Below are 14525 nucleotides of genomic sequence, written 5' to 3'. Positions count from 1 at the left end.
AATTGGTCTCAAGAGACCTCTCCTTCCTGGGAACACTGGCAGTTCTGGTCTTGTCCAGGGCCTACAGGGGAAGCCATGAAGGTGTTACCCCTCACCTGCCACAGAAGCAGACAGGCATGATACGATGTTCCTGTCCCACTCTAAGGTCAGTAAGGTTTTCCTCCCAGATCTGATAAGCTACCACTTCCAACAGGGTGGTTTAGGGAGCTTTAGAGTGGTAATTGAGCATTTTGACACCCGGATGCCCTACTAAGTGGCGAGACATCTGCTTGTCATCTGTAAATTCCGCCAAACCCTTAATTTTTCATATCAGAATATGTTGATTCATGAGTAATTCCTGATCTCCTTTTGTAAAGAAATAAATTCAGTAAAACATGCTAAAATAATCAAATGATGGCCCCAATGTGAAATAAAATAGTATGAGGGACACTTACTGGTCAGAACTTACCACACCACATGTGTCGCAAGCATTTAGGACACAACGCCTGGCTCATAGCAGTTCACTAAATACTTTTGAAAATAATGAAAAAACAAATGGTCAATTTTATTCAGTAACGCAGGCAGATAAGACCATTGAATTTGTGCCACTTAAATGACAGTATGTGATACTCCTGACTTAATCTGAAGGGTTTTTAAGTCTCTAAATATGAAAGAGTAATTTTTCACCCTAAAGAGCACTCCTATTATCCTCATACATTTGTGTCTTCTGGGTAATGATTTTAGGGACACTGCTTCACAGCCGGAACCCAACTCTGTGAGGATGTGCAGGCTCTTCCCAAGCTCTGTGGGATGGACCATGCCTACATCTCCAGGAAGGTGAGCTTCTCCTTGGGATCTGTGCCCAACCTATTACCATGTTAATATGGCTCTAAGACTCTAAGGCTCTAAGGAAGCAGTGATAAGGGAAAAACTGGAGAAGAAGAAAAGGCTGTGCCAGTTAGCACTTGAGTTGCTTCCCGGGCTACAAAGAAAATCAGACAAGGAGAGTCAAGCCTTTACTGAGAGCCTACCATGTGCTTTGCATGACTTTTAAATAGCATAGGGAGAAGACCAAGAGAAATGTTCCAGGATCAAGAAATCTGTGCAAATCAGGCTGTCTGGGTTAGATCACTAGACTTACTCTTTACTGGCAAAATATAATTTGTCTCCCAATGTTTCCCTTGGACTTCTAAAAATAACACTTCTAATATCATCTACCTTGTCTAGTAAGCATAAATTCTTTAAAGAAGATAAAATGCCTCACAGAGATACTGCAACTTATTACCGAGTTTTTGTCCTGGAAAGTGAACTCAAAGTAATGCTTGAGGTATCAGAAAACCATCTATTCTCAGATCTGAGAACTTCAGCATGACCCAGAACAGACTTAGTTCTGGCATGGTAAGTGGAGTACAGAGACATCTCAGGATGAGGAACAGAATAAAAGAAAGCCAAGAGAAAAAGGAAGTATATAAGACGCAGAATGCACACTGGTGACAAAACATTATCTGACTGAAGAAAGCTGTGCTGGCTCTCTGCACTCAGCAACTCCAAGTTAACCAACCATCACCATAGCATTACCTTTCATCTTCTAAACTGAAACAACTGCTATATAGAGGAAAGTTTCTCTGTCTGACTGCTATTTCCAGAGACATCAATCATGTGGAGGTGAAATTTACCCTTATTCCTCACCTCTAATGCCCTGATTGGCTGTTTGACGTGTGCAGGTTTTAAATAGAAAAAATAATGATATCACATCTCGTGACAACTGATCAAACTAAAGATATTTCAGAGAAGCTCAGACATCCCTTCTTCCCTCATACTTCTATTAGGAAGAAGGTGCATACTTACAAGGCCTGGAGTAAGTGTGTATACCAGGCAGATATTTTGTTGATTCACTTCAAATGGGTCCTACTAACTTAAAATAATGTGTGCATCTTGAAAGAGGTACGAAGCAAATAGAAAATTTCATGTGTATATAAATGCTTATGGAGAGAGAGAGGGGTGTTACATATTATATAAATAGACTATTTCTGTGCCACACATTCATTCACACACAGCTCAAAATAAAAGTATACCAGAAAGTTATGAATAAACTCCACCAACTGCTTAATATCTGACAATACTGAACAATTTTGGAAACTGTACTTAGGTTAACAATTGTATCATAAAATCTAATGGTTTCATATCGAATTGTTGTCTGTGTCCCTATAGAGAACTTAGCACTCAGCAACTGAATACCATTCTTTGATCACAGGATTAACATCAGAATTCGGGTTGTTTTAACATTCTAATCTCCCCAAGAGTGCAGCAATTAAACAATCAGGTCTTTTGGTTGAATATTGACCATCAACACATATACCTATAATATAAACACACAGAGCAGTCTGCATATAGTAAGAGTACAGAAACCCAAATCCTGATTACTTTGGGCAAAATATCTGATACCTTCTAGTCACGTAAGTTATGGCAAATCAGTTTGCCTCCCTAAGGCAAAATTTCCTCACCTCCAAAAGGAGAATGGGGCTTCCCTGGTGGCGCAGTGGTTGGGAATCTGCCTGCTAATGCAGGGGACACGGGTTCGAGCCCTGGTCTGGGAAGATCCCACATGCCGCGGAGCGGCTGGGCCCGTGAGCCACAATTACTGAGCCTGCGCGTCTGGAGCCTGTGCCCCGCAGCGGGAGGGGCCGCGATAGTGAAAGGCCTGCGCACTGTGATGAAGAGCGGTCCCCGCACCGCGATGAAGAGTGGCCCCTGCTTGCCGCAACTAGAGAAAGCCCTCGCACGAACCGAAGACCCAACACAGCCAAAAATGAATAATAAATAAACAAATAAAGTAGCTACAAAAGGAGAATGAATATTCTCATTTTCACTATCTTACAGGGATATAAGAAAATAAAATGAAAAAACAAAAGAACCCATACTTTGACATATCTCTGAAAGCACTTTTAATTAGACTGTGTGTTCCTAGATGATGGAGACCAACAGTTATTCATTTTTGCAGACACAAGGTTTGCCCAATTAGCAGACACTTAGTGAATATTTGCTAAAATAATATAAATGAAAATGAGGAAGTCAGAAAGCCCTTTTCAAATATAAGATATTATATTTATATCTTATATAAATGAAGGCATAATGACACGGATTGACCTGGAGTGTATTACATTTAGTGAAATAAGTCAGACAGAGAAAGATAAATACTCTATGTTATCATTTATATGTGGAATCTAAAAAATAAAATAATCGAATGAATATAACAAAACAGAAACAGACTCACAGATATAGAGAACAAACTAGTAGTTACCAGTGGGATGAGGAAAGGGAGGAGGGGCAAGATAGGGGTAGAGGATTAAGAAATACAAACTACTATGTATAAAATAAATAAGCTACAAGGATATATTATACAGCACAGGGAATATAGCTAATATTTCATAATAACTTTAAATGGAATATAATCTATAAAAATACTGAGTCACTATGTTCTACACCTGAAACTAATATAATACTGTAAATCAACTATACTTCAATAAAAAAATAAAAATATTCTAAAAAGAAATTACAGTGAAGAAATATTACCGTATCTCTAAACATCTCTGTACTTAGCTTATGAATTTGCTTCATGTTTTCTATATTATGGTTATCAATCTTTCAAGAGAAAGTAAATTTTAAATAAACTTGAGTTCAAAGATAAAATGACAAGCAACCTTCACAAGGGGGATCGACTATGCTTTTATATTATGCTTCTAAGAAGTTCCAGAGAGCAGCTGTTTTCGCAAATGAACTATGACAGAGATCAGCTTTCTCCCTTTCATTTACCACTTAAAATGACACTTGATTATATTATTCAATGACAATAGTATACTTGAAAGTGTTTTCATTAGTGTCAGTTTTTAATTACAATTTTAAACTAAGTATAACTCAATATTTTAAAGTATTTGTCATAGGCTATATTGTACAGCACAGGGAATATAGCCAATATTTTCTAATAACTATAAATGGAGTATAACCTTTAAAAATTGTGAATCACTATGTTGTACACCTGAAACCTATATAAAATTGTGAATCAACTATACCTCAAAAAAATTTTTTTAATTTAAAACTAAAAATAAATAAATAAAAATAGGTTAAAAAATAAAAGTACTTGTGGGCTTCCCTGGTGGCGCAGTGGTTGAGAATCTGCCTGCCAATGCAGGGGACACGGGTTCGAGCCCTGGTCTGGGAAGATCCCACATGCCGCAGAGCAACTGGGCCCGTGAGCCACAACTACTGAGCCTGCGCGTCTGGAGCCTGTGCTCCGCAACAAGAGAGGCCGCAATAGTGAGAGGCCCGCACACCGCGATGAAGAGTGGCCCCCCCTTGCCACAACTAGAGAAAGCCCTCGGACAGAAACGAAGACCCAACACAGCCATAAATAAATAAAAATAAATTTAAAAATAAATAAATAAATAAATAAAATAAAAGTACTTGTCGTCAGCAGCCTATGACAGAAGTCTGTAAACTACAGCCTGTGAGCTAAATCCAGCCCATGTCCATGAGTTAATGGATTTTATATTTTAAATGGTTGAAAAAAATCAAAATAACAATATGTTGTGACGTGAAGATCACATGACATTGACATTTCAGGGTCCATGAATAAGTTTTATTGGAACACAGCCACGTTCATTCATTTTCAATATATTGCTTACATCTACTTTCATCTGATAGTGACAGAGGTGAGTAGATGCGACAGAGGCTGTATAGTGCGAAAAAGTTTGAAATATTTACTATCTGACTCTTAAAAAAATGTTGGCCAACTCATCTGTAAGGAGATGAACAGTGATATTGGAAGTAATAAAGGAATTAAGCCATGCTCCCTTGGACCTCGGGCTACCATATTTTCTGAACTACCTCCTCATTAGGTGAACAGTATAGAAAGTGCCAAAAGTTACTCTACCTGCCATTTTCCTTAGGGGACCTGAAAACAAAAATGGAAAGTGTTAAGCAGAGTTTAAGAGCGTTATAATTGTCATATAATTCATCAAAGTACAAGTTCTTAATGTATTTCCTCTGAAATGTTTCTTTAAATGAAAATGCTTGTATATACTAGATAACGACAAATTCCTATACATTGAAGGAAGATAGCAAAGGTGGAGAAAGTATTCTATTTTAAAATCGATAGTCTTTACTGTCTTCAAACTTGTTAAAAATACTTTTAAACAATTAATATATGGTTATCTCTTTATAAATAGACTCTTTTTCAGTAGATCAGCAGAGAACTCCAGCTGTTCGCACTAACAAAATTGGGAATACTTTTGGGGGGATACAATGTGTTACGTGGTATTAAAATGAATAAAAGAAAATCAGATGGTATATAGTAAGGTTCTAAGGGGTTGGGAAAGGTCAGGACTGACTAACTTATAGGATATTGCATAGCCTTTAATATTTATTTATTTATTTAATATTTATTTAATGTAGAACTTCCCATGTGCTATGCATTTTACAAAAATTAATTCATTTAATCCTCATGAAAACTTATTAAGGACCATGAACATCCCCATATTACAGGTAAAGAAACTGAGAAACAAAACAACTAAATAATTTATCCAAAGCATTTCAAAAGTATTTTTTAATAAAGCAGGATTAATATAAATTGTATAAATTATCTTTTTTATACAAAGGAGAAGTTAAGGCTTGTTAATTTATCCAAAACCATCCAGCCAGCAGTGCCAAAGGCAGGATTTAAACCTAGGCAAGTTGATCCCAAAGGCCAAGTTGCCTTTCAAGTGCGGCCAAATGAGAGAGGACTTCAAAAGCCTCGCCTTCTCAGGCTCTCATGTGAGCTTTAGTCACAGCTGGAGGCAAGTATCCTGTGCAAAGGGCTAAGGCTGAACTGGGAGACAGGTCATGGTGTGAGAGTAGGTGGAGGGTCAATTTACCATGCTTGCCCCGGCCCCTGCGCCAATAATTAGCCGAGTGTCCATAGATAAAATACTTAAATTCCCTGTGCTCTGGTTTCCTTATCAGAAAAAAAGGAGGATAACAGTAACTATTTCACAGCATGGCTGCTGGGATTAAATGAATTACTATAAATACTGGCACACTGCGCTCGTAAGTGCTTGCTATTATTTCTGGAAAACCCAGAAGTTGTGACAAGACTATGCCAAAGATGCATACACTGTTAATTATGCTCAAGCTCCCCTGCATCCAATAGGTGGGCCGTAGCTACCACCCACCTGCTCCAAACCTTCAGAGGACTCAGTCTAGCACGGAGGTTAAGAGCGAGAGCTATAAAGTCAGCCACTTTGTTTCAAAATCCCTCTTATGCTCTAACTTAAAAACCCTCTGACCTTGGGCTAATACTTCATCCTATTAAACCTGTTTGCTCCTCTGCAAGATAAGTATTAATAATAATATTTTTGCTGAAAGAGTTGACGATTATGTGAGCTCAGGAATGTCAAGTGGCCAAAAGTATTCACTCAATAAATGTTCACAAGTATTATGCTGCAGGTCTTAAGTAGGGAAGAAATGTCTTAAAAAGAGGTGTCTGGGACTTCCCTGGTGGCGCAGTGGTTAAGACTCCATGCTCCCAATGCAGGGGGCCTGGGTTCAATCCCTGGTCAGGGAGGTAGATCTCACATGCACGCCACAACTAACGAGCCCGTCTGCCGCAAATGACAGGGCGCAACCAAATAAATAAATAAATAAAATTAAATAAAAAAAAAAAAAAAAAAGAGGTGTCTGATTTACCCAGAACTGTTATGTTGATGAACACATCCCTTCCAGAGCGGCCATGCACTGAGACGTCAAAGTCACCTTAGTGTAGCACTGACGAGCTTTAGGAGCACGCTGAGGTCATATCTAATCTGACTCCAGGCTCCCTTCAGTGCCAAATAAAAGCACTGTGACTTGTCAGCAGCAAGCTGGGGACATGAATTCCTAAGTTCTTACCGTGGCCCAACTACAATTTAATATATCTCCTTGAATATATTATTTTGCCTTTTTCTGACTCAGTTTCTTCACCTGAAAAACCAGCATTAGGAATACGAATTTATAGGATTGACATATACACACTACTATATATAAAACAGATGACTAATAAGGACCTACTGTATAGCACAGGGAACTCTACTCAATACTCTGTAATGGCCTATATGGGAAAAGAATCTAAATAAGAGTGGATATATGTATATGTATAACTGATTCACTTTGCGGTACACCTGAAACTAACACATTATAAATCAACTATACCCCAATAAAAATTTAAAAAATAAATAAATTTTTTAAAAAGGAATATGAATTTAACAAAATAGTATTGAATTACAGCATTCACATCATTTTGAATCATTGTTAGAGTATACATAATAAACACAAAAGGATATTCCATTTGAAATAAAGAGTTCTACAAAACATGTGCATTTTTAAAGTCTATTTACCTAAAGTCAAGTACATGAATGTCCTTGTAGCCCAGCAACCCAGTAAATGCATTTTCCACCTGTTAAAAATAAAAATAAACTTTATAACTATGTAGAAATGTAAAAAAAGTACATAGAAAAAATGCTTTTAAGAGTCGAATATAAAGTGCACTGTTTACAACCATTAGAAGCTTGTACACACACATGGATATATGTGGATCAGAAAGTTAAGAAAATTATAATTGTTACAATGTTAGAAAATAGTTTTTACATCATTGCCACATTTTCCTTTTTCATTTTGATTTTTTAAGGTTTTGATGTGCTTTAATATTAATTTTTTCCAAATTATAAAAAACACACTTTTATTGGCAAAGCACTGTTTTATCCTTTATGTGATGAAATGTGAAAAAAGGACTGGTTTCAAAGAAACTGTAATAACATTTTTTAATGCAATTATATGGATTAGAAATCTGGCCACACATGGACATATATACACTACCAAACGTAAAATCGATAGCTAGTGGGAAGCAGCCGCATAGCACAGGGAGATCAGCTCGGTGCTTTGTGACCACCTGGAGGGGTGGGATAGGGAGGGTGGGAAGGAGGGAGACGCAAGAGGGAAGAGATATGGGGACATATGTATATGTATAACTGATTCACTTTGTTATAAAGCAGAAACTAACACACCATTGTAAAGCAATTATACTCTAATAAAGATGTTAAAAAAGAAAAAAAAGAAAGAAATCTGGCCACAGCACACACGCTAACTAACACACAGTCAGGTGCTCATTTCCTCTATGTGTAAAATGTCTGGTGGCATCTGTTTCCTACTCCTACAACACAAGGGACTGTGAACACAGCTAACATAAGAAAGAAAGATACAGACCTGGGCTTAGGCCTTGCTGACTGCTTGTCACGAAGGAGGTTATAAAGCAGTGACTGGTCAAAAGATCAATTTATGAGCATCACAACTGCAGGAACCAGTTTTATCAGTGAGTTTTTAAAATCAAGCCACATAAATCAATATAAGCTTAGTGACTAGAGCAGGGGGAAATGCTAGATTGGACCAAATACCTAAAAAAATCAGTTATGCATAAATACATATTTAACAAAATCGAACATTTTATCCACAACATTTCAGAAGGTGACGATCTCACCAGATAAGTCACTAGGGGGCCGACACTAGAACAAGAGAAGTTGTTAGTGGACTTTGGGGACATCTCTGGGCATCTGCTTTTAAAACCAAGTCCACATATAATCAGGAGAATGGGATTTTTTTAAAATCTTGGTTCACCGAAGATATTCATGCCTTGCAGATAAAGAATCCAAACATGTGAAACTTTTTAGCTATAGTAATTGCCTTGTTTCATTCTCTGAAAGAAAACTGAGAAGTACTATTAATTCTTGGAGGATGGGGCTGGGGATAGAATCTGCAGGACTAGGAATCCAAAGACTGACGGTTAGTCCCAGCTGTTTTTACTGGCAGAGTGGCCAGGCACAAGTCTTCTTTTATATGATTAATGCTGCCCTGCCCACCAACCACATTAGTTTTTGTAAGATTAAAATGAATGTAGCTGAAGGTAGTCCATTAATTGCAAAATGCTGTACAACTGCATGTTATTATTAATACTAAACCCATCTCATCTGGGGCTTTGCTATCTCTTGATTCAAACACATATATGTATTCTAATTCATCATACCCAGTTAGCTATGTACAGGTACCCAGTTGTAATAAAGTCATTCCACTTTATTAACATCAAGATTAGTAACAGGTACAATTTACTGAGTGACTGCTATGTACCTGGTGCTTTGATATAATATTACTTCTAATCCTTTCAACAATACCAAGAGATACATATCTTTCCCATTATATGGTTGAGAAAACTGAGACTCTGAGATGTCAACTAATTTGTCCAGATCATGCATTTGCTAAGTGACTGAATCCAAATTTGCTCAATCCCCAATCTTTCTACTGAATTACATGCCTCATCCTCTTTCCCCTGATAAATGTGGTTTTAAAATTGGGACCAGGACTGGGAAAACTGTGAGGCTCACCACAACTTCTCACCTGAATTAAAATGAAGCGGACTCTGTATTGATATAAAGGAAGGAACACTTTCAAAGGAAGGAGGAGACCTGATTTTCCCTTCTACTCCTAGAAGCTGAAATGACCATGAACAAGTTACTTGCCCTCCTGGGTTTCATCTATAAAATGGAGATGATTACCCACACGGCAGCTGTTAGCAAACCGACATACAGCAGGCTGCAGAACACAAAGCACTATGCGGGGACACTGTTGATTCCGTGTCTGTTGTCACGTATCCACACTCCCAAGCCTATCACAATGGCCTTTCCCTCTCTGATGTCATTCTTGGTGATGTCCCAAGTTTATCTTACTCTTCTCCTCATGACAAAAAAAAAAAAATTAACAGCTCCCAAACCTCAATCCTCCCAAGCAGGCTTTCTTTTTCCCTGTGTCTTGCAATATTACCTAAGAAATAATATTGAAGGAACAATTCCTGTGACTGTGTCCTGAAGGGAGAGAGCTTGAGGGCCTCCTTCAGTTTGCAGTAAACATGGAGACAGGACCTTTCAGAGACATTGACCCTGACTCTGCAGTTCCACACAAAGAAGTGGCTATTCGTAGACATTTTATTCCAGGTAAAAGGACAGGGATATAGAAAAAGGCCAGAGAAGGAACGGATCCTTCATCACCCTCAAATCACCTCAAGCCAATAGCTACCTATACCTCATAAAGTCCCTGCTGGAAATGTTTTTTCAGAGTGTTTATTAGACTTTCTCTAAATATGCAGTCATTCAGCACAATTGTTTACCCAAACACTGAGGCTTATTAAAGGTTCCTTAATCCAAGGTCAGAGAGAACCAAACAGCTGATCCAAGACACTGTCTGATGCCAGGTGGCCACTGGCCTGGCTGACATTTCTTCCACACACCATACAGCCTCACAACTTGGCCACACAGCTAGGAAATTAATCGTCTGGCCTACATTCTCCGTGTCTGATGGCTGCAATAATGCTGCTTGGCTGAGAGATGCACATTTTTGTTTCTCATCTAAACAGTGTAAAGAGAGGGAAATTAGTCCAAGGTAATGGAATTGAAAAACTTAGCCAAAGAGAACTCCATCAAGAGCGATGGAAAAGAAATAAACAGGAAGGAATGATGTGCCTTCTCACTGGACAGAGAGAGGAGATGGGCACTCAGTGCCTCACAGTCTATACAGGAGCAACGGCACACAAGAAGGGGGCCAAGAATGGGTCATTTTTGACTGAAAGAATCTTGAGTTCAAGTCCCTATATAGAATTCTTCCAGAAAGTAAAGTTGTGGGATGGTCTAATGCACAATTCTTTAAAGAAACCCCTTTTTTAAAATATTTCCAACCAAGGAACAGAGGTAACAGGAAAATTTACTTTTCACTGGATGTCCTTTTGTTCTTTGAACTTGGTGCCCCATACTGCCTATTATTAACTGTTCAAAATTTTTCAACTTAAAAAAAGAGCAAATATAAAATTAAAAAAATTAAATTTAATGTTCCCTCAAGAAAAACAACACACTAAATACAGTTTCTCAAAGATGCTCATTTCTCCAAATATTGTCAAGTTAAAACCATGCCATAGAACACATTCTTCCTTGGCTGTGCAGCCAAAGTTGGAAATAGCACTTATTTGTTAGCAGATGGCAAATGCATAAAAAATTTTGTTTCAGTGAAATAGTTCATCTTTCAGTGAACTTTTCAGAGAGCTTTCTAAAGAAATGGCTAAATCACCACTCCCTGAATCAAATAGATGGAAAGCTTAAATCCGAAATCTACCTTTAACCAGTGTTGTTAATATGGGAAATTTACAACCCCAGCAAACTATCTTGTATACAAAAAGAAAAAAAAGAATAAAAACATACAAAAAAATCACCCACCTCTGAAATAAACTCTTCTACAAGGCGCTGGTGGTGAAAGCTGGAGGGATCCTGTAGTTCTTCATTGTATTGTTCCCCCAAAAGGTGGATACTGAATTCTGCAACCTGCTCCACTGCTGGTTTTGTGGATTCTTCTATCACATTCTCAATTTCATTGCTAATCTGGATTTTTAGAGAAAGAACAATAAATGTCAATGTTCACTCACTCAGTCAACAAATATTTATTGATCACCCATGATATGCCAGACACTGCCAAAGGCAACTTCTGATGACGACTGTTTATATAATATTTGACTTTGAAACTAACTGGTGGACTTTAAGACACAGGCTAATATTAAAATTACTGTGTATTTGTACATTCCTTTGAATACACAATGACTGGTTCAGAGAAGGATAGAAAATTTTGTTAGTAAATAAATAAAAGGAAAACATTTTTAAAGAAGAAAAAGAGTTGAAATTATCATCTAAAAATAGTCTAGAAGGATGGTTCTCAAACTTTTTGGTGTTAGGACCCCTTTAAACTCTTAAAATTCATTGACGAACCCAAAGAAGTTTGGTTTTTGAGGGTTATATCTATAGATACACACCAAACAAAAAATTAAAAGAGAAATTTTAAATATATATATTAATTCATTTCAAAATAAGAAACTCATTACCTGTAAAAATGAATAACATATGTTTTGCAAAATAAAAAAATTAGTGAGAAGAGTAATATTTATATTTTTACAAATTCTTTAAAGTCTGGCTTAATAGAAGATGGCTAGATTCTCATACCTGCTTCTGCATTCAATATGTTGTTTTAGCTGAAGTACATGAAGAAAATCCAGCCACACAGATATGTATTGGGTAAGGAAGGAATACATTAATAGCCTTTTCAGATAATCATGGATAATCTTTTCTGATACTGTGCCAAACTCAATAAGTGGAAGTTTTTTAAAGCTTAGTTTCTATGTGGAATCTGAAACCACACCAACAAACTTTTTGTACTCTGTAACATCCAAATCCAGGTCTTCCACAAGCCAAAGCTGGAACAATTTGAGCAACAAAATAAATAGTGGATTATAATCCAAAGAATAAAAGAAATATCCATGAGTCTGTACTGATATAAATAAATAATTTAATAAATAAATGAGAGAGAAGTGGCAATAGTTCCTTACCAAAGAATCCCAATTAACAAATGTAGAAGGAATGAGGAAAATAGAATATCACTACTAGAACCCAACAGTGATAATTGTTGCATGCAAGATACACTTGTGCTCATCTAATCCAAGTCCCTCCATTTTAATACACAAGAAAAACAGGGATTGAGATGGAAGAATGGCTAGCCTAAGGGCTCACAGCAAGCCAATGGCAGAGTCAGGAAGAGAATGTCGGGCTTTTTTCACTGTATCACCTTTCTTCCCTGATGGATCATATAACCACAGACCTTCAAAACTTCACAACTGGAAAGAACCTCGAAAATTTCACCATCCTTTCTGATGCCTGAATTCTCTCTACAGTATCCCCCCAAAATATCTATTTATCCTCAGTTTAAATGGCTTTGATGAGAAAGTCTTGGAAAGACTTTCAAAGGCAGGCCATTACATTTCCAAAAAAGCTCTCTCATGGTTGTAAAGTTCTTAATAAAACCCAAATATATTTCCCTGTAAATTCCCACTGATCTCAGTTCTGCAACCTGGAATGCATATAAAAAGTGTAGTCCCCAGACAGCCCTTCAAATAAGTATAGGCAGCTGTCATCTTCCCTGATTTTTCACTAGTTCCTTTCCTCTAGAGACTTCTCAAGCTCTTAATGTCTTCCTTAGAGTGTGGTAAACATAAGTGAGGTCTGATCAATTAAAATATGGTACAATTAAAATATGGTACAACCATCACCTTCCTTATAGTAGATTCTAATTTCTATTAATGCAGCCTGAAAGTACACTTGCTTTTACTAGTTTTTTTCCCCTCAGTACTCAGCTTTCTTCCCCATCATACTGCTGAGTCATGTTGAAACTAACAAAAACCTTTAGTCTTAAGGAATTTTGTACAAGACTTTGTCTTCTTCCAAATTAAATTTTCTCTCACTAAATTTGAACAGAAACTTCCACTTCCATTATTACTATAAAAGAAATATCCTTAGTAACCTTACTGCTACAGAATGCCTAAAATGCTAAATAAATATTTTTAATGTTTTTAATGCATACCTGGTTTGTATGAAAACAAAGAAAGCCCCAAGGGATCAAAAAAGATAGGTTAGAAAAATCCAGAGAGGTGATTCAGTAATCTATGTGTACATAGTATATCTAGTGATCCCTTGTGACCTAGGCTTTAGTTTTAAATACCACAAAGGGATAGAATATAAATAGCAGGTCCCTACGTGTTGAAGTCAGATCAAAGACTCCTACATAAAGCAAGGATTTTAAAAACGCAATAGACAGTTTGAGCAACAAATTAGACTAAGTTGAAAGAAGAATAAGTGAACTGGAAGACATTTCTGAATGCAACAAAGAGAGACAAAGAAAGTTATGAAACAGTGGTTAACTGACAGAAGGTATAAAATGAGGAGGTCAGACATATATCTAATCATACGAGGTAACAGCTGAAAATTTCTTCTATACACATTTTTGTGAAACTGCAGTATCCTCAATACTGTATTATATACTATTATATCATAGTTATGGTTAGAGTAGTATATGATACAGTTTTTGGGATACTATATAATACTAAATGATATAGTATTGGGGATACTATATACACAAGCATACCTCATTTTATTGGGCTTCCCTTTATTGTATTTTGCAGATACTACATTTTTTAGAAATTGAAGGTTTGTGGCAATCCTGAGTCAAGCAAGTCCATCAGCGCCTTTTTTCCAAAAGCATTTGCTCACTTCATGTCCCTGTGTCACATTTTGGTAATTCTCACAATATCTCAAATGTTTTTATTATTATTATATTTGTTATAGCGATCTGTGATCAGTGATCTTTGATGTTACTACTAGACTTCCTCAAGGCTCAGACGATGGTTAGCAGTTTTGAGCAATAAAGTATTTTTTAATTAAGGTATGTACATTGTTTTTTTTAGACATAATGCTATTGTTCACTCAACAGACTATAGTAGAGTTTAAACATAACTTTTATATGCATTAGGAAACCAAAAAGTTCGTGTGACTTGCTTTATTGCAATATTCACTTTATTATGGTCGTCTGGAACTGAACGCACAGTATCTCTGAGATATGCCTGTAGC

General features: G+C 36.9%; 1 protein-coding gene across 1 annotated transcript in view; it reads right to left on the bottom strand.

Moving 5' to 3' along the window:
* Window positions 1–14525, bottom strand: part of IMPG2 (interphotoreceptor matrix proteoglycan 2) — a 68191-nt gene that overhangs the window by 40666 nt on the left and 13000 nt on the right. The window contains exons 6-8 of the mRNA XM_057546046.1: window positions 11298–11459; window positions 7389–7447; window positions 4910–4930 (exon numbers count right to left, since the gene is read on the bottom strand). Of these exons, the coding sequence (XP_057402029.1) occupies window positions 4910–4930; window positions 7389–7447; window positions 11298–11459 (242 nt within the window). The remainder of the gene's footprint in view (window positions 1–4909; window positions 4931–7388; window positions 7448–11297; window positions 11460–14525) is intronic.

The sequence above is a fragment of the Balaenoptera acutorostrata genome, chromosome 4, assembly GCF_949987535.1.
Source record: "Balaenoptera acutorostrata chromosome 4, mBalAcu1.1, whole genome shotgun sequence".
Classification (NCBI taxonomy): Eukaryota; Metazoa; Chordata; class Mammalia; order Artiodactyla; family Balaenopteridae; genus Balaenoptera; species Balaenoptera acutorostrata.
Note: the sequence above shows the minus strand (reverse complement) of the source record. Positions and strands in the feature narration are given on the sequence as shown.